Source organism: Ranitomeya imitator, chromosome 6 (genome assembly GCF_032444005.1).
Source record: "Ranitomeya imitator isolate aRanImi1 chromosome 6, aRanImi1.pri, whole genome shotgun sequence".
Taxonomy (NCBI): domain Eukaryota; kingdom Metazoa; phylum Chordata; class Amphibia; order Anura; family Dendrobatidae; genus Ranitomeya; species Ranitomeya imitator.
The window spans coordinates 15,984,084-16,011,694 of NC_091287.1; the positions used below are offsets into that span (position 1 = coordinate 15,984,084).

General features: G+C 46.5%; 1 protein-coding gene across 2 annotated transcripts in view; it reads left to right on the plus strand.

Annotated features, from left to right (window-relative positions):
- Positions 1-27,611, plus strand: part of KCNH2 (potassium voltage-gated channel subfamily H member 2) — a 357,462-nt gene that overhangs the window by 48,136 nt on the left and 281,715 nt on the right. For both annotated transcript variants that reach the window (XM_069729246.1, XM_069729245.1), the window contains exon 2: positions 1,433-1,663. In XM_069729246.1, the coding sequence (XP_069585347.1) occupies positions 1,433-1,663 (231 nt within the window). The remainder of the gene's footprint in view (positions 1-1,432; positions 1,664-27,611) is intronic.

Here is a 27,611-nt window from a genome sequence, read left to right on the forward strand (position 1 = left end):
GAAGGCCCGTTGAAGTCCTGCTATACTCACCATCCGTTGCCTTTCCCGCTCCTCGCCACGCTCCCGGGACCGCTCCATTGCAAGCGGCAGCTTCCGGTCCCAGGGCTGGTGTGAGCAGGACCTGTGATGACGTCGCAGTCACATGACCGTGACGTCACGGCAGGTCCTTGTCGCACACCAGCCCTGGGAGCGGAAGCTGCCGCTTGCAATGGAGCGATCTCGGGAGCGTGGCGAGGAGCGGAAAATTATTTTTACCATGGCATATTTTTACTATTGATGCTGCATAGACCGTGTGAGCGGTGAGTGGAGGGGATTACGGAGCGGGCGCCGGGCAGTGAGTGCAGGGGAGTAGGGGAGGGACTAATCGGACTGTGCCCGTCGCTGATTGGTCGCGGCAGCCATGACAGGCAGCTGCCGAGACCAATCAGCGAATGAATAACCGTGACAGAAGGACAGACAGACGGAAGTGACCCTTAGACAATTATATAGTAGATAAATATTTTAATGGATTAAATTGTAAAAATTTAAAGGAAAAAAAAGTTACAGGCCATAGAAAATGGAGAAACAACCTGTGGGTGAAGAGGTCTGAGGACTCGTGTTTTCCCCACTGAGTGACATTTTTAGTGACTCCATTTTGGGGCCTACAACACTTTATTCATCTTTTATTGACGTTTGGAGGAGTTACAGCAACCAGAAATGTCAGCTCAGATGTTTCCCGTTCCGAGTGAAGACTGCGCCCGGAGCCGAGCTCAATGGCCTCATGATTTACTTTATATGAGGTTTAAAAAACTATAAAAGTAAATGAAAAAGCTCAAAAAAATTCTCTACAAACCCCATTGACTCTGCTGAGTCCCATGGTGGTGCCCATGGCAGCCAATCAGAGCAGTGCTTTCAGTTATACAAGTGACTGGTTGCTAAGGGCCTCGTCTAGTGCAGTTGAGCTGCCCATAGCAACCAATCACAGCTGTGCTTTCATTCTTCCAGAGCAGAGCTGATTGGTTACTAAATCTTTCATGTTTTGTACAAAGCAACCAATCAGATTGTGCTTGACATTTTATTTTAGTTTGGAAAATGAGAGAAAGCATGTGATTGGTTGAAAGAAAAAAATCAAAAGCATGCGCAGACATAATCGGGAACTAGGCCATGTTCAGAGATGGCGGGATGGGTTCTAGGTTAATAAAAATTATTATTATTATGTGAATGCGGTTCCATAAGTCACATGCCATGACATGCCATGCAGTTATATGTGTGACCAGCAGCCATCAGAGCTGTGAGCGCAGGCTGTAACTCAGGGTCACGACCAGATGTGCAGGTCGTCAGTATGGAGGCAGCTGTGCTCCGTCCCTCGCCGGCTCGTGCTGGCGAGTGCTCCAGTGTATGAGCATGTCTTGCCCTTCTGTCACACTGATGCCCCCTCTGTCTTCTCTCGTAGGTCGGAAGTTCATTATCGCCAACGCTCGTGTGGAAAACTGCGCCGTCATCTACTGTAACGATGGCTTCTGCACCATGTGCGGGTACACGAGGGCCGAGGTCATGCAGAGGCCCTGCACCTGCGACTTCCTGTACGGTCCTCGCACCACCTCCAGCGCGGTGTCGCAGATCGCTCAGGCCCTGGTGGGATCCGAGGAGCGGAAGGTGGAGATCTCCTTCTATCGAAAAGACGGTAAGTTCCTACGGCATTTACTGGGAAAAGTGGCCGCAGCTCGGATTCATCACTCTTTACCTTCCATGGTCCTCTATCACCCTGGTGACACCACGCTGGTCCATTGACTATAGCAGGCAGCTGGTCCATTGACTATAGCAGGCAGCTGGTCCATTGACTATAGCAGGCAGCTGGCCCATTGACTATAGCAGGCAGCTGGCCCATTGACTATAGCAGGCAGCTGGCCCATTGACTATAGCAGGCAGCATGTCCATTGACTATATAGCAGGCAGCAGGTCCATTGACTATAGCAGGCAGCTGGTCCATTGACTATAGCAGGCAGCTGGTCCATTGACTATAGCAGGCAGCTGGCCCATTGACTATAGCAGGCAGCTGGCCCATTGACTATAGCAGGCAGCATGTCCATTGACTATAGCAGGCAGCTGGCCCATTGACTATAGCAGGCAGCATGTCCATTGACTATATAGCAGGCAGCTGGTCCATTGACTATAGCAGGCAGCTGGTCCATTGACTATAGCAGGCAGCTGGCCCATTGACTATAGCAGGCAGCTGGTCCATTGACTATAGCAGGCAGCTGGCCCATTGACTATAGCAGGCAGCTGGCCCATTGACTATAGCAGGCAGCATGTCCATTGACTATATAGCAGGCAGCAGGTCCATTGACTATAGCAGGCAGCTGGTCCATTGACTATAGCAGGCAGCTGGTCCATTGACTATAGCAGGCAGCTGGCCCATTGACTATAGCAGGCAGCTGGCCCATTGACTATAGCAGGCAGCATGTCCATTGACTATAGCAGGCAGCATGTCCATTGACTATAGCAGGCAGCTGGTCCATTGACTATAGCAGGCAGCTGGTCCATTGACTATAGCAGGCAGCTGGTCCATTGACTATAGCAGGCAGCTGGCCCATTGACTATAGCAGGCTGCTGGTCCATTGACTATAGCAGGCAGCTGGTCCATTGACTATAGCAGGCAGCTGGCCCATTGACTATAGCAGGCTGCTGGTCCATTGACTATAGTAGGCAGCTGGCCCATTGACTATAGCAGGCTGCTGGTCCATTGACTATAGCAGGCAGCTGGTCCATTGACTATAGCAGGCAGCTGGTCCATTGACTATAGCAGGCAGAGCTAGTGTCTCCCAGGTAAAGCTGAGCATCGATCAATGGTTTTCCTCTATAATCAGTGAATGTCCTGAGGGGTAAATATATTTGGCAGCCACGTTACTCACTATCAGTAACTGAACATTGGCTTGGAGGACACAGAACGTCTACTGGAGGGAGGAGGGAGGTGGAAAGTGTTGATGCACAGTAACTCGTGTTTCAATCTGCGAACAGGGTCTTCTTCAGGTGCAATCAGTAATCAGCACACAGTCACACGTAGGCTTCGTTTTTTGTACAGAAAGAAAACTCATCAGCAATGCTCTGTCCAGAAAGCTGCGGCCTCCATTACTGGCGATTTTCTGCTTTCTTTTAATGCACATTATTTTGGTGCTCAGCTGTTTTTATGTCAGTGGGGAAAATGCATTAAAAACGCTTGAAGAATTGAGAACGCAACACAAGGGAGAAAAAACTGAACAGTTAGGGCTCGTTCACACGTAGCGTTTTAGATAAGATTTTTGTCTTTTATTCATGTGGGAAATCGCAGCTTTTTAGGGTATGTGCACACGTTGCGGATTTTCTGCGGATCCGCAGCGTTTTTTGACGCGCAGAAACGCTGCAGATCCGCAATTGATTTACAGTACAATGTAAATCAATGAGAAAAAAAAAATGCTGTGCACACTTTGCGGAAAATCCGCTGTGGAAACGCTGCGGTTTAAAAGAAGTAGCATGTCACTTCTTTTTTGTGAATCTGTAGTGTTTTTGTACCCTGTTCATTCTGCGATTTTACTGCAGTTTTTCCAAATTGAGATCAAAATGGCTTTGCCACAAAAAAGCATCCAAAATGCATAAAATCCCCCAACAACAAAAATGCTCATAATTTACGCTGCAGATTTTTGGCTTTTCCCTTCGTTTTTCATGCAGAAAAGAAAAAAAAATGCTGTGTGTGAACAGGCCTTGGATTGTTGCATATTGGGGAAGCATTTATTTCTGTATATGTTATTTTATATATTTATCATATGGCCGAGAACAACATTATAAATGGCCGTAGATTCTGGCGAAGCATTTTAAGGCGTTTTTCATACAGTTTTCTTGGCATTCTTTATTAAAGGGTTATTCTGCCCTTCCCATGCTGTAGGACATCGCTCGCTGATCACTGTGGGGTCCGAACACTTCAACCCCCAACAATCTGCAGAAAACGGTTTAGGATTCTCCCGGCGCCCGCTCCAGCTCCGCTCCATTCATTCTCTGGGGTGACAGCCGTGAAGTAGCGCGTAGCTTATTATTTTATCACAGGCCCTGCGTTTTCAAAGTTTTTGCGCGAATTCAGACCACCCCTTTAAGGTTTGGAATTCTTTATTTAAATTGGCGCCAGAGTCTGACAACCATGTGTCCCCCTGTGATGTGTCAGAGTTGTCATGGGCCCAAATGGCCGTTCACATCATATCTCCATTCTTCCTGGTGTGGACATTGATGTGGACGGCGAGTTGATGCCCGCCGTCCACCTGACAGCAATGGGAACCGGACGCGTCCTGGACGGCATCGCTTGCAGACCCGCGCTCGTTCTGTGTACGCAGCTCCCCAGCATTTGGCACAATCGTCTTCAAGGTGAAGTGAAAAACAGTTTTCTATTTATACATCCGTTCCATTCCTCCCGGAACGTGACGCCGAGGATTTACGGCTCCTCTCACCGGGGCCTGGATGGAAGTAAATCTGAAGACTCTGCTTACACTGGAATCGAGGACATCGCCGCAGCCGAGGAGAATATATATATATTATATACATATACAGGGGCTTCTACAACATCAGAATATCACCAAAAAGTGAATTTATACAATATAAAAAGTGAATCTCCTACATTCTATAGGGTCATTACAGAGTGATCTATTTCACATGTTTATTTCTGTTAATGTTGATGATTATGGCTTACAGTCAATGACAACCCAAAAGTCATTATCTCAGTAAATAACAATAATTAACAAAAAACACCTGTAAAGGCTCCTAAGTGTTTATAAAGCCTAACACTTCTCACAGCTGAGGGTTTGCTACAGTTGCATGTAGTATGGACAGCGGATACACAGTACACGTGGGATGTGGATGCAGCAGTCAGGGCAGCACAGGGTCCGGGTGAGCCGCAGACGCTCGGGGTTAATTGGCCGGCAGGATTTGCTCTTATTATAATCCGCAGCATGTAATAGTATTTCTGGGATTTATCATAAGAGGTCACACAGCGGCGTTATTACAGCTCAGGACAGAGGGTTCTGCGGGGGAGGGGCGGCACCGAGCGACCGGGGACAATGAGGATAAATGGACGGGAGGGGTCCATGATCCTCAGAGCGAAACACTACCTGACCCTAACCTGTTCTAACAGTCCGGTCACTCCTGTACATTATTACACCCCTGTACCCTGTACATTATTACACCCCTGTACCCTGTACATTATTACACCCCGCTCACCTGTATATTATTACACTCCTGTACCCCGTACACCTGTATACTATTACACCCCGTACACCTGTATATTATTACACTCCTGTACCCCGTACACTTGTATATTATTACAGCCCGTACACCAGTATATTATTACACTCCTGTACCCCGTACACCTGTATATTACACCCCGTACACCTGTATATTATTACACTCCTGTACCCCGTACACCTGTATATTATTACACTCCTGTACCCCGTACACCTGTATATTATTACAGCCCGTACACCAGTATATTATTACACTCCTGTACCCCGTACACCTGTATATTATTACACTCCTGTACACCTGTATATTATTACACCCTGTACCCTGTACATTATTGCACCCCATACACCAGTATATTATTACACCCTGTACACCTGTATATTATTACACCCTGTACACCTGTATATTACACCCCGTACACCTGTATATTATTACACCCCCGTACACCTGTATATTATTACACCCCCGTACACCTGTATATTATTACACTCCCATACACCTGTATATTATTACACCCCCGTACACCTGTACAGTCATGGCCAAAAGTATTGACACCCCTGCAATTCTGTCAGATAATACTCAGTTTCTTCCTGAAAATGATTGCAATCACAAATTATTTGTTATTATTATCTTCATTTAATTTGTCTTAAATGAAAAAACACAAAAAGAATTGTCCTAAAGCCAAATTGTATATAATTCCATACCAAACATAAAAAAGGGGTGGACAAAAGTATTGGCACTGTTCAAAAAATGATGTGATACTTCTGTAATTAGTGTAATTAACAGCACCTGTAACTTACCTGTGGCACCTAACAGGTGTGGGCAATAACTAAATCACACTTGCAGCCAGTTGACATGGATTAAAGTTGACTCAACCTCTGTCCTGTGTCCTTGTGTGACCACATTGAGCATGGAGAACAGAAAGAAGACCAAAGAACTGTCTGAGGACTTGAGAAACCAAATTGTGAGGAAGCATGAGCAATCTCAAGGCTACAAGTCCATCTCCAAAGACCTGAATGTTCCTGTGTCTACCGTGCGCAGTGTCATCAAGAAGTTTAAGGTCCATGGCACTGTGGCTAACCTCCCTAGATGTGGACGGAAAAGAAAAATTGACAAGAGATTTCAACGCAAGATTGTGCGGATGTTGAATTAAGAACCTCGACTAACATCTAAACAAGTTCAAGCTGCCCTGCAGTCCGAGGGTACAACAGTGTCAACCCGTACTATCCGTCGGCGTCTGAATGAAAAGGGACTGTATGGTAGGAGACCCAGGAAGACCCACTTCTTACCCCGAGACATAAAAAAGCCAGGCTGGAGTTTGCCAAAACTTACCTGAAATAGCCTAAAACGTTTTGGAAGAATGTTCTCTGGTCAGATGAGACAAAAGTAGAGCTTTTTGGGCAAAGGCATCAACATAGAGTTTACAGGAGAAAAAAAGAGGCATTCAAAGAAAAGAACACGGTCCCTACAGTCAAACATGGCGGAGGTTCCCTGATGTTTTGGGGTTGCTTTGCTGCCTCTGGCACTGGACTGCTTGACCGTGTGCATGGCATTATGAAGTCTGAAGACTACCAACAAATTTTGCAGCATAATGTAGGGCCCAGTGTGAGAAAGCTGGGTCTCCCTCAGAGGTCATGGGTCTTCCAGCAGGACAATGACCCAAAACACACTTCAAAAAGCACTAGAAAATGGTTTGAGAGAAAGCACTGGAGACTTCTAAGGTGGCAGCAATGAGTCCAGACCTGAATCCCATAGAACACCTGTGGAGAGATCTAAAAATGGCAGTTTGGAGAAGGCGCCTTCAAATATCAGGGACCTGGAGCAGTTTACCAAAGAAGAATGGTCTAAAATTCCAGCAGAGCATTGTAAGAAACTCATTGATGGTTACCGGAAGCGGTTGGTCACAGTCATTTTGGCTAAAGGTTGTGCAACCAAGTATTAGGCTGAGGGTGCCAATACTTTTGTCTGGCCCATTTTTGGAATTTTGTGTGAAATGATCAATGTTTTGCTTTTTGCTTCATTCTCTTTTGTGTTTTTTCATTTAAGACAAATTAAATGAAGATAATAATACCAAAGAATTTGTGTTTGCAATCATTTTCATGAAGAAACTGAGTATTATCTGACAGAATTGCAGGGGTGTCAATACTTTTGGCCATGACTGTATATTATTACACCCCCGTACACCTGTATATTATTAAACCCCGTACACCTGTATATTATTACACCCCCATACACCTGTATATTATTACACCCCCGTACACCTGTATATTATTTCACCCTGTACACCTGTATATTATTAAACCCCGTACACCTGTATATTATTACACCCCTGTATACCTGTATATTATTACACCCCCGTACACTTGTATATTATTACACTCCCGTACACCTGTATATTATTACACCCCTGTACACCTGTATATTATTACACCCCCGTATACCTGTATATTATTACACCCCCGTATACCTGTATATTACACCCCCGTACACCTGTATATTATTTCACCCTGTACACCTGTATATTATTACACCGTGTACACCTGTATATTATTGCACTCCCGTACACCTGTATATTATTTCATCCCCATGCACCTGTATATTATTACACCCCCGTACACCTGTGTATTGTGCGTCTTTCTAGTACATCCATAGTTGGGTGTCTGGTGGGTGTAGACGGATAGTGTTGGTGCTCAGCTGATCTCCTTTTGTTGATCCCCCATATTCATTGCATCCCCGGCATGTAGTGTAATCATTTATGTGTCTGGTGTCTAATCCCGGCCCCAGAGGATTCTGGGAAGGAGTCATCTGGCGCTTGCTCGGCGTTAATGAGCACGGGCTGCATTGCAGCAGAGCAGTTTATTAGCAGTTGGAAGAGTTGTTGAGACGCACAGGGATCGATGCAGATGTCATCCGGCCTGGAGGCTTCATCAGTAATTGGAGGCAGTTGGAAAGATGTGGAAGAACTATGGGGCAAGGAGCGGGCGCATCGATTGGCGGTGCCATGTAATCATGTACAGTGTGCTACGTGGTACACGCCTCGCGCCTCTCACTTCTGTCCCTCTGGAGATGATGACTTTGCTGACAGTCGCAATAATATTAGGGCATATACTGTGTATCTTAACGACTACTACCTGACAACCATATAGTCCCTCAGTCCCATTATTACTTATTGGACTGTGTTCACACAATGTATTTTTTTTTCTAAAGCACAATTTTACTAAAACGATGGAAAATTGCCACTTTTGTTTTTGATCTTCAGAAAAATGTATTGTGAGCGCCTCATGTGAACTTGGCCTTAGACTCCCCCATCATATAAAATGCTAACATCAGAATGAACTGCAGGGGATTGCTAAAATACCCATTGGAGGGACTATGGAACAGATGGACAGGGAGTGCGCCAGCAAGCAAGATCACAAGAACCCCACGACAACTCTTCTGGAATTAGTCTTCATGGGAGAAATAACAAAAGAGCTAAATATAAAGTGGGAGAAAACCTGCTGCAGTCTGCAAAAGATCTGCCAGCGGAAATATAAAGTTGTAGAAAACCTGCTGCAGTCTGCAAGAGAAGTGCGAGCGGGAATATAAAGTTGTAGAAAACCTGCTGCAGTCTGCAAGAGAAGAGTGAGCGGGAATATAAAGTTATAGAAAACCTGCTGCAGTCTGCAAGAGAAGTGTGAGCGGGAATATAAAGTTGTAGAAAAGCTACTGCAGTCTACAAGAGAAGTGTGAGCGGGAATATAAAGTTGTAGAAAAGCTGCTGCAGTCTACAAGAGAAGTGCGAGCGGGAATATAAAGTTGTAGAAAAGCTGCTGCAGTCTACAAGAGAAGTGCGAGCGGGAATATAAAGTTATAGAAAACCTGCTGCAGTCTGCAAGAGAAATGTGAGCGGGAATATAAAGTTGTAGAAAACCTGCTGCAGTCTGCAAGAGAAGTGTGAGCGGGAATATAAAGTTGTAGAAAACCTGCTGCAGTCTGCAAGAGAAGTGCGAGCGGGAATATAAAGTTGTAGAAAACCTGCTGCAGTCTGCAAGAGAAGTGCGAGCGGGAATATAAAGTTATAGAAAACCTGCTGCAGTCTGCAAGAGAAATGTGAGCGGGAATATAAAGTTGTAGAAAACCTGCTGCAGTCTGCAAGAGAAGTGCGAGCGGGAATATAAAGTTGTAGAAAACCTGCTGCAGTCTGCAAGAGAAGTGCGAGCGGGAATATAAAGTTATAGAAAACCTGCTGCAGTCTGCAAGAGAAATGTGAGCGGGAATATAAAGTTGTAGAAAACCTGCTGCAGTCTACAAGAGAAGTGCGAGCGGGAATATAAAGTTATAGAAATCCTGCTGCAGTCTACAAGAGAAGTGCGAGCGGGAATATAAAGTTGTAGAAATCCTGCTGCAGTCTGCAAGAGAAGTGTGAGCGGGAATATAAAGTTGTAGAAATCCTGCTGCAGTCTGCAAGAGAAGTGTGAGCGGGAATATAAAGTTGTAGAAAACCTGCTGCAGTCTGCAAGAGAAGTGTGCGAGCAGGAATATAAAGTTGTAGAAATCCTGCTGCAGTCTGCAAGAGAAGAGTGTGCAGGAATATAAAGTTGTAGAAATCCTGCTGCAGTCTGCAAGAGAAGTGTGAGCGGGAATATAAAGTTGTAGAAATCCTGCTGCAGTCTGCAAGAGAAGTGCGAGCGGGAATATAAAGTTGTAGAAAAGCTGCTGCAGTCTACAAGAGAAGTGCGAGCGGGAATATAAAGTTGTAGAAATCCTGCTGCAGTCTGCAAGAGAAGTGCGAGCGGGAATATAAAGTTGTAGAAAACCTGCTGCAGTCTGCAAGAGAAGTGCGAGCGGGAATATAAAGTTGTAGAAAACCTGCTGCAGTCTGCAAGAGAAGTGTGAGCGGGAATATAAAGTTGTAGAAAAGCTGCTGCAGTCTACAAGAGAAGTGCGAGCGGGAATATAAAGTTGTAGAAATCCTGCTGCAGTCTGCAAGAGAAGTGTGCGAGCAGGAATATAAAGTTGTAGAAATCCTGCTGCAGTCTGCAAGAGAAGAGTGTGCAGGAATATAAAGTTGTAGAAAACCTGCTGCAGTCTGCAAGAGAAGAGTGAGCAGGAATATAAAGTTGTAGAAAACCTGCTGCAGTCAGCAAGAGAAGAGTGAGCGGGAATATAAAGTTGTAGAAAACCTGCTGCAGTCTGCAAGAGAAGTGTGAGCGGGAATATAAAGTTGTAGAAAACCTGCTGCAGTCTGCAAGAGAAGTGTGAGCGGGAATATAAAGTTGTAGAAAACCTGCTGCAGTCTGCAAGAGAAGAGCGAGCAGGAATATAAAGTTGTAGAAAACCTGCTGCAGTCTACAAGAGAAGTGTGAGCGGGAATATAAAGTTGTAGAAAACCTGCTGCAGTCTGCAAGAGAAGAGCGAGCAGGAATATAAAGTTGTAGAAATCCTGCTGCAGTCTACAAGAGAAGTGTGAGCGGGAATATAAAGTTGTAGAAAACCTGCTGCAGTCAGCAAGAGAAGAGTGAGCAGGAATATAAAGTTGTAGAAAACCTGCTGCAGTCTGCAAGAGAAGAGTGAGCAGGAATATAAAGTTGTAGAAAACCTGCTGCAGTCTGCAAGAGAAGTGCGAGCGGGAATATAAAGTTGTAGAAAACCTGCTGCAGTCTGCAAGAGAAGTGTGAGCGGGAATATAAAGTTGTAGAAAAGCTGCTGCAGTCTACAAGAGAAGTGCGAGCGGGAATATAAAGTTGTAGAAATCCTGCTGCAGTCTGCAAGAGAAGTGTGCGAGCAGGAATATAAAGTTGTAGAAATCCTGCTGCAGTCTGCAAGAGAAGAGTGTGCAGGAATATAAAGTTGTAGAAAACCTGCTGCAGTCTGCAAGAGAAGAGTGAGCAGGAATATAAAGTTGTAGAAAACCTGCTGCAGTCAGCAAGAGAAGAGTGAGCGGGAATATAAAGTTGTAGAAAACCTGCTGCAGTCTGCAAGAGAAGTGTGAGCGGGAATATAAAGTTGTAGAAAACCTGCTGCAGTCTGCAAGAGAAGTGTGAGCGGGAATATAAAGTTGTAGAAAACCTGCTGCAGTCTGCAAGAGAAGAGCGAGCAGGAATATAAAGTTGTAGAAAACCTGCTGCAGTCTACAAGAGAAGTGTGAGCGGGAATATAAAGTTGTAGAAAACCTGCTGCAGTCTGCAAGAGAAGAGCGAGCAGGAATATAAAGTTGTAGAAATCCTGCTGCAGTCTACAAGAGAAGTGTGAGCGGGAATATAAAGTTGTAGAAAACCTGCTGCAGTCAGCAAGAGAAGAGTGAGCAGGAATATAAAGTTGTAGAAAACCTGCTGCAGTCTGCAAGAGAAGAGTGAGCAGGAATATAAAGTTGTAGAAAACCTGCTGCAGTCTGCTAGAGAACTTGGAATATTCTTGTTTATATCCAGAGGCTAAAAAGCTCATACAAATTGTATCCATTCTGGACCGTCCTCCCAGCCTAATTTTTAGGAGTCCTCTTAGCAAAAATAACAAAACGTGAGCCGTACATCCTCCCAGCTGCTGCAGCGCTGCTTCTCCATGGCTGCTGATGTGATGTCACGAGTACAGCATGTAACCGCTGCAGACAATCTTGTGCTGCCACTGCTGATTGGGTGGACCTGTCACATGCTGTGGACGTAATATCAGAGCTGCAGCCAGTCAGTGAAAATCAGGGACAGCAGCGGAGAGAGCATTGGAGCAGCAGGGGGCAAGTCCATCTCTACAGCTGATAATTTGTTACATTGTGTCTGTCTGGGGTCCAGGCTCTTTTGTTTACCAGATACAATTGTAACAAACAGTCAGCTGTTAGGAGGCTCAGGGGGGATTCTCAGCCTGTTACTGGCCAGACATTTCCAGTACCACAACCATGGCGTTAAAAACTAAAAGATGGACGTTTTGGTGCTTTTTTTTTTTGCTAAAGAAAATCAACTTTTTACTCTTTTTTGTTTTTTTCTTTATCTCAGAAATTGACATAAATCTTATTACACCTCTTCATCCTGCCGATGTGGGGCGTTAGTTTTGTTTTCTGACTCATGTAAAGATAAAAATGCGCCAAATTGTCTTTAAAAATTTTGGTGCATTTTAAAAGAGCATGGTGGGATTCAAGACCCCCGTAGAGTTTGCTCTAGAAATCTGCCAGGTACATTGTAACCCCTCCATGCTGTCCTTCCAGTACACAGACACAATGTCAGCCATGTGATCACATTGTCAGCTGTCCTGGTCCCCTCCCCCGCTCTCCTGGAGTAATGACTGGTGAATGGTGTTAGGGGCAGAGCTGTATAATGAGGACAGTCAGGAGAGGTAAAGTCCTTCATCTGCCCCCATCATGGAGCCCCCAGCATCGTCCATAGAAGAGGCTCTCAGCGTAATGCAGAAAAATCTGTTCTGACTAATTGGCTGATTGAGAAGTATTTGTTGTAATCGCTGCTGATTAGATAGAGGGAGAGGTGGCGGGAATATGACCCAGATCCTGTCCGCGACCGTGAGGTGCCGCGCAGCGTAGGGTGCGATGCCCGGACCATAGACACGAAATACACAACATACCGCACATTCTGTGCTCTGCTCATCACAGCTACACCATGTTCCAAATTATTATGCAAGTGACATTTTTCTCGGATTTTCCTAAATGGTCGGTGCCAATGACAGTCAGTCTAATAAAAGTCATCACCCGTTAGATTATACATCGAATTTTATTGAAGAAACCTCCCAATGATAACGGTATAATCTCCAAAATGAATAAAACCCCACACTGCACTGTTCCAAATTATTAGGCCCAGTAGAATTTCTATACATTTGATATAAAGAACTGTAAATGCTCATTTGTGGAATTTGCAGCATTTAGAGGTCACATTCATTGAGCAAAAAAGCTGTTTATCTCCAAAACCTCCTAACAGCCAAGTTACATGTAACACAGGAACCTTCTTTGATTTCACCTTCACAATTCCTGCCTCCATTGAACTTGTGAGTTTTTGGAGAGTTTCTGCTCGTATTTCTTTGCCTCCCAGAGCTGCTGTTTTGAGGTGAACGGCCTCCCACCCTCATAGATCGTTTGCTTGATGATCCTCCAAAGGTTCTCTATAGGGTTGAGGTCAGGGGAAGATGGTGGCCGCACCATGAGTTTATCTCCTTTTATGCCCATAGCAGCCAATGACTGAGGGATTCTGTGCAGCATGAGATGGGGCATTGTCAGCATGAAGATGATTTTGCTCCTGGTTTCTGCTTTTTAGACCATGAAAGAAAGTTGTCGGTCAGAAACTCTATATACTTTGCAGAGGTCATTTTCACACCTTCAGGAACCTTAAAGGGCCCCACCAGCTGTTTCCCCGTGATTCCGGCCCAAAACATGACTCCTCCACCTCCTTGCTGACGTTGCAGCCTTGTTGGGACATGGTGGCCTCCACCAACCATCCACTACTCCATCCAGGGTTGCTCGACACTCATTAGCAAACAAGACTGATTGAAAATTAGTCTTCATGTATGCCTGGGCCCACTGCAACCGTTTCTGCTTGTGAGCACTGTTTAGGGGTGGCTGAATATTAGGTTTATGCACCACAGCAAGCCTTTGAAGGATCCTACACCTTGAGGTTTGAGGAACTCCAGAGGCACCAGCAGCTTCAAATAACTGTTTGCTGCTTTGTAATGGTATTTTGGCAGCTGCTCTCTTAGGCTACCTTCACACTAGCGTCGTTTTGGATACATCGCAATGCGTCGTTTTGGCGAAAAAACGCATCCTGCAAAGTTGTCTGCAGGATGCGTTTTTTCCCCATAGACTAACATTAGCGACGCATTGCGGCACATTGCCACACGTCGCAACCGTCGTGCGACGGTTGCGCCGTGCTGTGGTGGACCGTCCGAACAAAAAAAGTTGCTTGCAACGTTTTTTTGAGCGTCGTGTCCGCCATTTCAGACCGCGCATTCACGGTTGGAACTTCGCCCCCTCCTCCCCGCAACAATGGGGCGGCGGATGCATGGAAAATCTGCATCCGCTGCCCCCGTTGTGCGGCGCTTACACAGTATGCGTCGGGACCTCGGCCCGACGCACTGCGACGGGCCGAGCCCGATGCTAGTGTGAAAGTAGCCTTAATCCAATGAACTTGTCTGGCAGAAGCCTTCCTCATTATGCCTTTATCTGCATGAACTCTGTCTGTGTTCTGTTTCAGCCACAAATCTCTTCACAGTACGATGATCTCTCTTAAGTTTTCGTGAAATATCTAATGTTTTCATCCCTTGTCCAAGGCATTGCACTATTTAACGCTCTTTAGCAGCAGAGAGATCCTTTTTATTTCCCATGTTACTTGAAAACTGTGGCCTGCTTAATAATGTGGAACATCATTTTTAAGTAGTTTTCCTTCAATTGGAATCACCTGGAAAACTAATTATCACATGTGCTAAGATTGATTTCAGTGATCCATTGAGCCCTGAGACACAAAACCATCCACGAGTTTATTTGAAAAACAAAACAATTAAATCTTTATGACGCTTAAATCCAATTTGCATAACAATTTGGAACATGATGTATAGGAGGGGACATTTGTAATGCAAGTTTCACTTGTCTCAGTCTTATAAGTAACATGTAAATGAAAACAACGTGATGATAATAGTCCATCTCCAGCATTAGATTAGGCATCACGCAGAACCCCACAAAGCTAAATATCTCTGCCATATTTTATTATACCCCAGAGCTGCACTCACTATTCTGCTGGTGCAGTCACTGTGTACATACATTACTGATCCTGAGTTACATCCTGTATTATACTCCAGAGCTGCACTCCCTATTCTGCTGGTGCAGTCACTGTGTACATACATTACATTACTGATCCTGAGTTACATCCTGTATTATACCCCAGAGCTGCACTCACTATTCTGCTGGTGCATTCACTGTGTACATATATTACATTACTGATCCTGAGTTACATCCTGTATTATACCCCAGAGCTGCACTCACTATTCTGCTGGTGCATTCACTGTGTACATATATTACATTACTGATCCTGAGTTACATTCTGTATTATACTCCAGAGCTGCACTCACTATTCTGCTGGTGCAGTCACTGTGCACATACATTACATTACTGATCCTGAGTTACATCTTGTATTATACCCCAGAGCTGCACTCACTATTCTGCTGGTGCAGTCACTGCGTACATGCATTACATTACTGATTCTGAGTTACATCCTGTATTATACTCCAGAGCTGCACTCACTATTCTGCTGGTGCAGTCACTGTGTACATACATTACATTACTGATCCTGAGTTACCTCCTGTATTATACTCCAGAGCTGAACTCACTATTATGCTGGTGCAGTCACTGTGTACATACATTACTGATCCCGAGTTACATCCTGTATTATACTCCATAGCTGCGCTCACTATTCTGCTGGTGCAGTCACTGTGTACATACATTACATTACTCATCCTGAGTTACATCCTGTATTATACTCCATAGCTGCGCTCACTATTCTGCTGGTGCAGTCACTGTGTACATACATTACATTACTGATCCTGAGTTACTTCCTGCATTATACTCCAGAGCTGCACTCACTATTCTGCTGGTACAGTCACTGTGTACATACATTACATTACTGATCCTCAGTTACATCCTGTATTATACTCCAGAGCTGCACTCACTAGTCTGCTGGTGCAGTCACTGTGTACATACATTACATTACTGATCCTGAGTTACATCCTGTATTATACCCCAGAGCTGCACTCACTATTCTGCTGGTGCATTCACTGTGTACATATATTACATTACTGATCCTGAGTCACATCCTGTATTATACTCCAGAGCTGCACTCACTATACTGCTGGTGCAGTCACTGTGTACATATATTACATTACTGATCCTGAGTCACATCCTGTATTATACTCCAGAGCTGCACTCACTATACTGCTGGTGCAGTCACTGTGTACATACATTACTGATCCTGAGTTACTTCCTGTATTATACCCCAGAGCTGCACTCACTATTCTGCTGGTGCAGTCACTGTGTACATACATTACATTACTGATCCTGAGTTACATCCTGTATTATACTCCAGAGCTGCGCTCACTATTCTGCTGGTGCAGTCACTGTGTACATACATTACAGTACTGATCCTGAGTTACATCCTTTATTATACTCCAGAGCTGCATTCACTATTCTGCTGTGCAGTCACTGTGTACATACATTACATTACTGATCCTGAGTTACATTCTGTATTATACTCCAGAGCTGAACTCACTATTATGCTGGTGCAGTCACTGTGTACATACATTACTGATCCCGAGTTACATCCTGTATTATACTCCAGAGCTGCGCTGACTATTCTGCTGGTGCAGTCCCTGTGTACATACATTACATTACTGATCCTGAGTTACATCCTGTATTATACTCCAGAGCTGCGCTCACTATTCTGCTGGTGCAGTCACTGTGTACATACATGACATTACTGATCCTGAGTTGCATCCTGTATTATACCCCAGAGCTGCACTCACTATTCTGCTGGTGCAGTCACTGTGTACATACATTACATTACTGATCCTGAGTTACCTCCTGTATTATACTCCAGAGCTGCAATCACTATTCAGCTGGTGCAGTCACTGTGTACATACATTACATTACTGATCCTGAGTTACATCCTGTATTATACCCCAGAGCTGCACTCACTATTCTGCTGGTGCAGTCACTGTGTACATACATTACATTACTGATCCTGAGTTACCTCCTGTATTATACCCCAGAGCTGCACTCACTATTCTGCTGGTGCAGTCACTGTGTACATACATTACATTACTGATCCTGAGTTACCTCCTGTATTATACTCCAGAGCTGCAATCACTATTCAGCTGGTGCAGTCACTGTGTACATACATTACATTACTGATCCTGAGTTACATCCTGTATTATACCCCAGAGCTGCACTCACTATTCTGCTGGTGCAGTCACTGTGTACATACATTACTGATCCTGAGTTACATCCTGTATTATACCCCAGAGCTGCACTCACTGTTCTGCTGGTGCAGTCACTGTGTACATACATTACATTACTGATCCTGGGTTACATCCTGTATTATACTCCAGAGCTGCACTCACTATTCTGCTGGTGCAGTCAGTGTGTACGTACATTACATTACTGATCCTGAGTTACATCATGTATTATACTCCAGAGCTGCACTCACTATTCTGCTGGTGCAGTCACTGTGTACATACATTACATTACTGATCCTGAGTTACATCCTATATTATACCCCAGAGCTGCACTCACTATTCTGTTGGAGCAGTCACTATGTACATACATTACATTACTGATCCTGAGTTACATCCTGTATTATACCCCAGAGCTGCACTCACTATTCTGCTGGTGCAGTCACTGTGTACATACATTACTGATCCTGATTTACATCCTGTATTATACTCCAGAGCTGCACTCACTATTCTGCTGGTGCAGTCACTGTGTACATACATTACATTACTGATCCTGAGTTACATCCTGTATTATACCCCAGAGCTGCACTTACTATTCTGCTGGTGCAGTCACTGTGTACATACATGATATTACTGATCCTGAGTTACATCCTGTATTATACTTCAGAGCTGCACTCACTGTTCTGCTGGTGCAGTCACTGTGTACATACATTACATTACTGATCCTGAGTTACATCCTGTATTATACCCCAGAGCTGCACTCACTATTCTGCTGGTGCAGTCACTGTGTACATACATTACTGATCCTGAGTTACATCCTGTATTATACCCCAGAGCTGCACTCACTGTTCTGCTGGTGCAGTCACTGTGTACATACATTACATTACTGATCCTGAGTTACATCCTGTATTATACCCCAGAGCTGCACTCACTATTCTGCTGGTGCAGTCACTGTGTACATACATGATATTACTGATCCTGAGTTACATCCTGTATTATACTTCAGAGCTGCACTCACTGTTCTGCTGGTGCAGTCACTGTGTACATACATTACATTACTGATCCTGAGTTACATCCTGTATTATACCCCAGAGCTGCACTCACTATTCTGCTGGTGCAGTCACTGTGTACATACATTACTGATCCTGAGTTACATCCTTTATTATACTCCAGAGCTGCACTCACTATTCTGCTGGTGCAGTCACTGTGTACATACATTACATTACTGATCCTGAGTTACATCCTGTATTATACCCCAGAGCTGCACTCACTATTCTGCTGGTGCAGTCACTGTGTACATACATGATATTACTGATCCTGAGTTACATCCTGTATTATACTTCAGAGCTGCACTCACTGTTCTGCTGGTGCAGTCACTGTGTACATACATTACATTACTGATCCTGGGTTACATCCTGTATTTTACTCCAGAGCTGCACTCACTATTCTGCTGGTGCAGTCACTGTGTACGTACATTACATTACTGATCCTGAGTTACATCATGTATTATACTCCAGAGCTGCAATCACTATTCTGCTGGTGCAGTCACTGTGTACATACATTACATTACTGATCCTGAGTTACATCCTGTATTATACCCCAGAGCTGCACTCACCATTCTGCTGGTGCAGTCACTGTGTACATACATTACTGATCCTGAGTTACATCCTGTATTATTCTCCAGAGCTGCACTCATTATTCTGCTGGTGCAGTCACTGTGTACATACATTACATTACTGATCCTGAGTTACATCATGTATTATACTCCAGAGCTGCACTCACTATTCTGCTGGTGCAGTCACTGTGTACATACATTACATTACTGATCCTGAGTTACATTCTGTATTATACCCCAGAGCTGCACTCACTATTCTGCTGGTGCAGTCACTGTGTACATACATTACATTACTGATCCTGAGTTACATCCTGTATTATACCCCAGAGCTGCACTCACTATTCTGCTGGTGCAGTCACTGTGTACATACATTACATTACTGATCCTGAGTTACATCCTGTATTATACCCCAGAGCTGCACTCACTATTCTGCTGGTGCAGTCACTGTGTACATACATTACATTGCTGATCCTGGGTTACCTCCTGTATTATACTCCAGAGCTGCACTCACTATTCTGTTGCTGAACTCCCCTTGTGTCTGCACAGATCTTCCTGTGATACATTCTTGTAAGTGACATCTTTACATCAGAGACTTTCCTTCTGCATGTCAGAATCTCACCTACGCTTTCGGAGGGTTGTTTGGCCGCAGGCTTGCTGACAGTTTCCATTACGATCCAGCAGAATTATGTGTATTGCATATCTTGCACTGCACATGACGTCCTCCATCTTTTGTCTTCCTGTCGGTGTTAACAAAATGTGAAGGTGTTATAGGAAGCTCCATGCGTCGCACAGTGAACTGCCTCTTCTTGATGCACTGACTTGATTTAGGTCTTTTGCACTCTGATTTTTCTTGAAAACATTCAGGATCTGATTAGAAACGAGGGGAAGGTGCAGATACGGGACAGGGTGAGCGCAGTGATGCAGACTTTGTACAGTGTAGGTCTGTGAGGGAGAGAACGTGCAGCAGAAGGAGCTGCGCTATAAAGATGCACAGACTGGGATCATTGCAATTTTCTGGCACTCTGGACTCGTGTTACCTCTGCAGCCAGAGGATCTCACAGACACGGACTCTGCGCTGATGTGACTATTCCTCTGACACTGACTATAGAGAGTCGTGGATAAATAATAGATGTCTCTGGAGAGATATTATGGGATTAGTCAGAGCTGTGTCATATTTAATGAGCACCGGTCCGTCTCCACGCTGCATCCTCAGTGTGATCGTGAGTCCGTACCCAGCTGTGTTATGTCCTGTACTTACCCCAGCACTCCATCACCTGCTCCACCGAGCTGACAATTTGCAGTCCTGCTGGACAAAAGGATCAACACTGACAGAAAACGTGTTTTATACATTGCGCCTCTTCAGTGTTAATCGCTCTTTTAGGCCCAATGCGCATGTCCTTGTGTTTACGTAGTAAGATCCATGGTCCGTGTGTTCTGTGTGACATCTGTGTGTCCTTGTCTTGTCTGTATCAGTGTGTCAGTGTGTTGTCTGCATCAGTGTGCTGTCAGTGTGCGGTCCGTGTGCTGTCTGTATCAGTGTGTGGCCCGTGTGCTGTCTGTATCAGTGTGTCAGTGTGCTGTCGCTGTGCGGTCCGTGTGCTGACAGTGTGCGGCCCGTGTGCTGTCTGTATCAGTGTGTCAGTGTGCTGTCAGTGTGCTGTCTGTATCAGTATGTCAGTGTGCTGTCCGTGTGCTGTCAGTATGCTGTCTGTGTCAGGCCAGTCTCACACGTCCAGATAATTCCGGTACCGGAAAAATCGGTACCGGAATTATCCATGTCCGTGTGCTTACGTTGAACATCAGTGTGACACAAGTGTGGCAGCCATGTGCCGACTGAGGACCACATGGACCGTGCAGGAGACAGCGCTAGAGTTAAGTGCTGTCCCCTGCGTGCGGTGCTGAAGCCAGTATTCATCCCTTCTGCCCAGCAGCGTTTGCTGGAAAGAAGGAATGAATAATCTTTTTTTTTAATTTATTTTTGTTTTTAAAATAAAGTTGCCGGTAATCTGCCCCCTCCCACCCCCTGTGCGCCCCCCGCTGGCATTAAAATACTTACCCAGGTCCCTCGGCGCTTTCATCCCCTCAGCGTCGCTGCTTGTCCTGTAGGAGCGGTCACGTGGTGCCGCTTATTACAGTAATGAATATGTGGCTCCACCCCTATGGGAGGTGGAGCCGCATATTCATCACTGTAATGTGCGGCACCACGTGACCGCTCATACAGGACAAGCAGCGACGCTGAGAGGATGTAAGCGCCGAGGGACCTGGGTAAGTATTTTAATGCCAGCGGGGGGCGCACAGCGGGTGGGAGGGGGCAGATTACCGGCAACTTTATTTTAAAAACAAAAATAAATTTAAAAAAAAGATTATTCATTCCTTCTTTCCAGCAAACGCTGCTGGAGAGAAGAAATGAATGGGGCTTCAGCACCACACGCGAGGGGGACAGCGCTTACAGTAGCGCTGTCTCCTGCACGGCACACCGACTGCACACAGACAACATCCGTGTGCGGTACGTGTTTTACACGGACCCATTGACTTTAATGGGTCTGTGTGATCCGTGCGCTCCCACGAACACTGACATGTCTCCGTGTTTTCCAAACGGACACACGGTCCGTGAAAACACGCTGACATGTGCAGACATGTGCATTAAAATCAATGTGTCTACGTGAGTCAGTGTCTCCGGTACGTGAGGAAACTGTCACCTCACGTACCGGAGCCACTGACGTGTGAAACCGGCCTCAGTGTGCGGTGAGTGTGCTGTCTTTATCAGTGTGTCTGTGTGCGGTCCGTGTGCTGACAGTGTGCGGCCCGTGAGTTGACAGTGTGTGGCCCGTGTGCTGTCTGTATCAGTGTGTCAGTGTGCGGTGAGTGTGCTGTTTGTATCAGTGTGTCAGTGTATGGTCAGTGTGCGGTCTGTGTGCTGACAGTGTGCGGCCCGTTTGCTGACAGTGTGCGGCCCTTGTGCTGTATGTGTCAGTGTGCTGTCAGTATGCTGTCTGTATCATTGTGTCAGTGTGCTGTCAGTGTGCGGTGAGTGTGCTATCTGTATCAGTGTGTCAGTGTATGGTCAGTGTGCGGTCTGTGTGCTGACAGTGTGCGGCCCGTGTGCTGTCTGTGTCAGTGTGTTGTCACTGTGTGGCCCGTGTGCTGACAGTGTGCGGCCCGTGTGCTGTCTGTGTCAGTGTGTTGTCACTGTGTGGCCCGTGTGCTGACAGTGTGCGGCCCATGTGCTGTATGTATCAGTGTGTCAGTGTGCTGTCATGAGTCGGGGTTTGTTGTGGGACATCGATTTGGAGTACGATGGACCTGCAGGGGTGTTTTTTTGGGAAATAAATAGGTGAAAGAGGAGTCTGGGTTTTTATTTTAAAATAAAGTACTCCTGCCCCTTATTCTCCAGACTCTTGCCCCTTATTCTCCAGACTCTTGCCCCTTGTTCTCCAGACTCATGCCTCTTCTTCCCCACACTCCTGCCCCTTATTCCCCACACTCCTGCCCCTTATTCCCCACACTCCTGTCCCTTATTCTTCACACTCCTGCCCATTATTCCCCACACTACTGCCCCTTATTCTCCACACTCCTGCCCCTTATTCCCCACACTCCTGCCCCTTATTCTCCACACTCCTGCCCCTTATTCTCCACACTCCTGCCCCTTATTCCCCACACTCCCGCCCCTTATTCTCCACACTCCTGCCCCTTATTCTCCACACTCCTGCCCCTTATTCTCCACACTCCTGCCTCTTCTTCCCCAGACTCTGGCCCTTATTCCCCACTCTCCTGCCCCTTATTCCCCACACTCCTGCCCCTTATTCTCCAGACTCCGTCCCTTATTCCCCACACTCCGTCCCTTATTCCTCACACTCCTGTCCCTTATTCCCCACACTCCTGCCCCTTATTCTCCACACTCCTGCCCCTTATTCTCCACACTCCTGCCCCTTATTCTCCACACTCCTGCCCCTTATTCTCCACACTCCTGCCCCTTATTCTCCACACTCCTGCCCCTTATTCTCCACACTCCTGCCCCTTATTCTCCACAGTGCTGCCCGTTATTCCCCACACTCCGGCCCCTTATTCCCCAGACTCCTGCCCCTCATTCCCCAGACTCCGGCCCCTTATTCCCCACACTCCGTCCCTTATTCCCCACACTCCTGCCCCTTATTCCCCACACTCCTGCCCCTTATTCCCCACACTCCTGCCCCTTATCCTCCATACTCCTGCCCCTTATTCCCCAGACTCCTGCCCCTTATTCCCCAGACTCCTGCCCCTTATTCCCCAGACTCCTGCCCCTTATTCCCCAGACTCCGGCCCCTTATTCCCCAGACTCCGGCCCCTTATTCCCCAGACTCCGGCCCCTTATTCCCCAGACTCCGGCCCCTTATTCCCCAGACTCCGGCCCCTTATTCCCCAGACTCCGGCCCCTTATTCCCCAGACTCCGGCCCCTTATTCCCCAGACTCCGGCCCCTTATTCCCCACACTCCGGCCCCTTATTCCCCACACTCCGGCCCCTTATTCCCCACACTCCTGCCCCTTATTCCCCACACTCCTGCCCCTTATTCCCCACACTCCTGCCCCTTATTCCCCACACTCCTGCCCCTTATCCTCCATACTCCTGCCCCTTATTCCCCACACTCCTGCCCCTTATTCCCCACACTCCTGCCCCTTATTCCCCACACTCCTGCCCCTTATTCCCCACACTCCTGCCCCTTATTCCCCACACTCCTGCCCCTTATTCCCCACACTCCTGCCCCTTATTCCCCACACTCCTGCCCCTTATTCCCCACACTCCTGCCCCTTATTCCCCACACTCCTGCCCCTTATCCTCCATACTCCTGCCCCTTATTCCCCAGACTCCTGCCCCTTATTCCCCAGACTCCTGCCCCTTATTCCCCAGACTCCTGCCCCTTATTCCCCAGACTCCTGCCCCTTATTCCCCAGACTCCGGCCCCTTATTCCCCAGACTCCGGCCCCTTATTCCCCAGACTCCGGCCCCTTATTCCCCAGACTCCGGCCCCTTATTCCCCAGACTCCGGCCCCTTATTCCCCAGACTCCGGCCCCTTATTCCCCACACTCCGGCCCCTTATTCCCCACACTCCTGCCCCTTATTCCCCACACTCCTGCCCCTTATTCCCCACACTCCTGCCCCTTATCCTCCATACTCCTGCCCCTTATTCCCCACACTCCTGCCCCTTATTCCCCACACTCCTGCCCCTTATTCCCCACACTCCTGCCCCTTATTCCCCACACTCCTGCCCCTTATTCCCCACACTCCTGCCCCTTATTCTCCACAGTGCTGCCCGTTATTCCCCACACTCCGGCCCCTTATTCCTTACACTCCGTCCCTTATTCCCCACACTCCTGTCCCTTATTCCCCACACTCCTGTCCCTTATTCCCCACACTCCTGCCCCTTATTCTCCAGACTCCTGCCCCTTATTCTCCAGACTCCTGACCCTTATTCCCCACACTCCTGTCCCTTATTCCCCACACTCCTGCCCCTTATTCCCCACACTCCTGCCCCTTATTCCCCACACTCCTGCCCCTTATTCCCCACACTCCTGCCCCTTATTCCCCACACTCCTGCCCCTTATTCCCCACACTCCTGTCCCTTATTCCCCAGACTCCTGCCCCTTATTCCCCAGACCCCTGCCCCTTATTCCCCAGACTCCTGCCCCTTATTCCCCAGACTCCTGCCCCTTATTCCCCAGACTCCTGCCCCTTATTCCCCAGACTCCTGCCCCTTATTCCCCAGACTCCTGCCCCTTATTCCCCAGACTCCTGCCCCTTATTCCCCAGACTCCTGCCCCTTATTCCCCAGACTCCTGCCCCTTATTCCCCAGACTCCGGCCCCTTATTCCCCAGACTCCGGCCCCTTATTCCCCAGACTCCGGCCCCTTATTCCCCAGACTCCGGCCCCTTATTCCCCAGACTCCGGCCCCTTATTCCCCAGACTCCGGCCCCTTATTCCCCAGACTCCGGCCCCTTATTCCCCAGACTCCGGCCCCTTATTCCCCAGACTCCGGCCCCTTATTCCCCAGACTCCGGCCCCTTATTCCCCAGACTCCGGCCCCTTATTCCCCAGACTCCTGCCCCTTATTCCCCAGACTCCTGCCCCTTATTCCCCACACTCCTGCCCCTTATCCTCCACACTCCTGCCCCTTATTCCCCACACTCCTGCCCCTTATTCCCCACACTCCTGCCCCTTATTCCCCACACTCCTGCCCCTTATTCCCCACACTCCTGCCCCTTATTCCCCACACTCCTGCCCCTTATTCCCCACACCCTCCGTCCCTTATTCGCCAGACTCCGGCCCCTTATTCCCCAGACTCCGTCCCTTATTCTTCAGATCTCTGCCCCCTATTCCCCACGCTCCTGCCCCTTATTCCCCACACTCCTGCCCCTTATTCCCCACACTCCTGCCCCTTATTCCCCACACCCTCCGTCCCTTATTCCCCAGACTCCGGCCCCTTATTCCCCACACTCCTGTCCCTTATTCCCCAGACTCCGGCCCCTTATTCCCCACACTCCTGCCCCTTATTCCCCACACTCCTGCCCCTTATTCTTCAGATCTCTGCCCCCTATTCCCCAGACTCCTTCACCCCGGTAGATGGATATCTGCTGAAATTCAGTGGAAATGGGGTTTTCTTGTTGTTAAATTAATTTTCATGGCAAGTAATGACTCTGCGATTCCTCTTCAGTCATCTGATCATTCTTTATAATTGTCTGGAGTTAACGTAAATCGTCACAATAAATACTGAAGGAACAAACTTTGTGGAAAAACAAAATTTGTGTCAGTCTCAAAACTTTTCTCCACGACTGTAGTCTCCCGGCCGCCCTGACATCCACTTTCGCTATTCCTGAGAGTGGGGTTCTCGTTCCATATCTCCTCCATTCCACCCACACCACCTTCATATTGTCCTCCGGCCACGAGAAGCACAAACATCTTCCTCATCCGCCTCCAGACGACCTCCCCATCCTGGTAACCCAACGGTGCCAATCTCCAGCACTCTGCCCACTCTGCTGCCCTGTGCCCCAATTGCAGTTCTTCATAAAAAAAACAACAACTGCCTGATCTATATTGACCCCCAAAAAAGTCATGAGGATGGGTCACTTTATTTCTCTTGGTGAGGTTTTCACCTTGTTGGGAAAACCCCCAAAAAACTCGGTGTCTGAACGCTGCAGATTCCCGCCATGAACCCTATGTGCTGCGGCCTCCGCGTCTGGCGGTGCCGTGTATCGCCCTCAGACATGTAGCGCGTCCTATTCCTACATCTCGTCATTTATTCATGAAGACGTCGAGTGTAATCTCCTCGGTGTATTTTTCCCAGAGACAGCGTGACATGTGTGGACACGTTTTCCTCTCATCTCGGGATGTTCTGTTAACGCGCTCCCAGCTCTCGCTGACAAGATGTGTAACGCGAGCCGCGACTATTGTGTGCGTGACTGATATTTACTGTCCGGTAACTGCGACGTGTCCTGAGCTGACTGCCATGACGGTGCGGAGACTGCGAGCACCGGGAGAACCAGGAACGGAGGCCGGATATCAGCGTGTGACTGATACCCAAAGCCCCGACACAGGAATTATGTTACAAAATATTATATCTACTATATAATTGTCTAAGGGTCACTTCCGTCTGTCTGTCTGTCACGGATATTCATTGGTCCCGGCCTCTGTCTGTCATGGAAATCCAAATCGCTGATTGGTCGCGGCAAAACAGCCACGACCAATCAGCGACGGGCACAGTCCGGAAGAAAATGGCCTCTCCTTGCTCCGCACAGTCAGTGCCCGCTCCATACTATAGTATAGTATAGTATACTATAATACTGCTCCTATGTACAAGAGTATAATTACTATAATACTGCTCCTATGTACAAGAATATAACTACTATAATACTGTTACTATGTACAAGAATATAACTACTATAATACTGCTCCCTATGTACTAGAATATAACTACTATAATACTGCCCCCTATGTACAAGAATATAACTACTATAATACTGCTCCTATGTACAAGAATATAACCACTATAATACTGCCCCTATGTACAAGAATATAACTACTATAATACTGCCCCTATGTACAAGAATATAACTACTATAATACTGCCCCTATGTACAAGAATATAACTACTATAATACTGCCCCTATGTACAAGAATGTAACTACTATAATACTGCTCCCTATGTACAAGAATATAACTACTATAATACTGCTCCTATGTACAAGAATATAACCACTATAATACTGCCCCTATGTACAAGAATATAACTACTATAATACTGCCCCTATGTACAAGAATATAACTACTATAATACTGCCCCTGTGTGCAAGAATATAACTACTATAATACTGCTCCTTTGTACAAGAATATAACTACTATAATACTGCCCCTATATACAAGAATATAACTACTATAATACTGCTCCTTTGTACAAGAATATAACTACTATTATACTGCTCCTATGTACAAGAATATAACTACTATAATATTGCTCCTATGTACAAGAATATAACTACTATAATATTGCTCCTATGTACAAGAATATAACTACTATAATACTGCCCCTATGTACAGGAATATAACTACTATAATACTGCTCCTATGTACAAGAATATAACTACTATAATACTGCTCCTATATACAAGAATATAACTACTATAATACTGCCCCTATGTACAAGAATATAACTACTATAATACTGCTCCTATGTACAAGAATATAACTACTATAATACTGCTCCTATATACAAGAATATAACTACTATAATACTGCCCCTATGTACAAGAATATAACAACTATAATACTGCCCCTATGTCCAAGAATATAACTACTATAATATTGTCCTATGTACAAGGATAT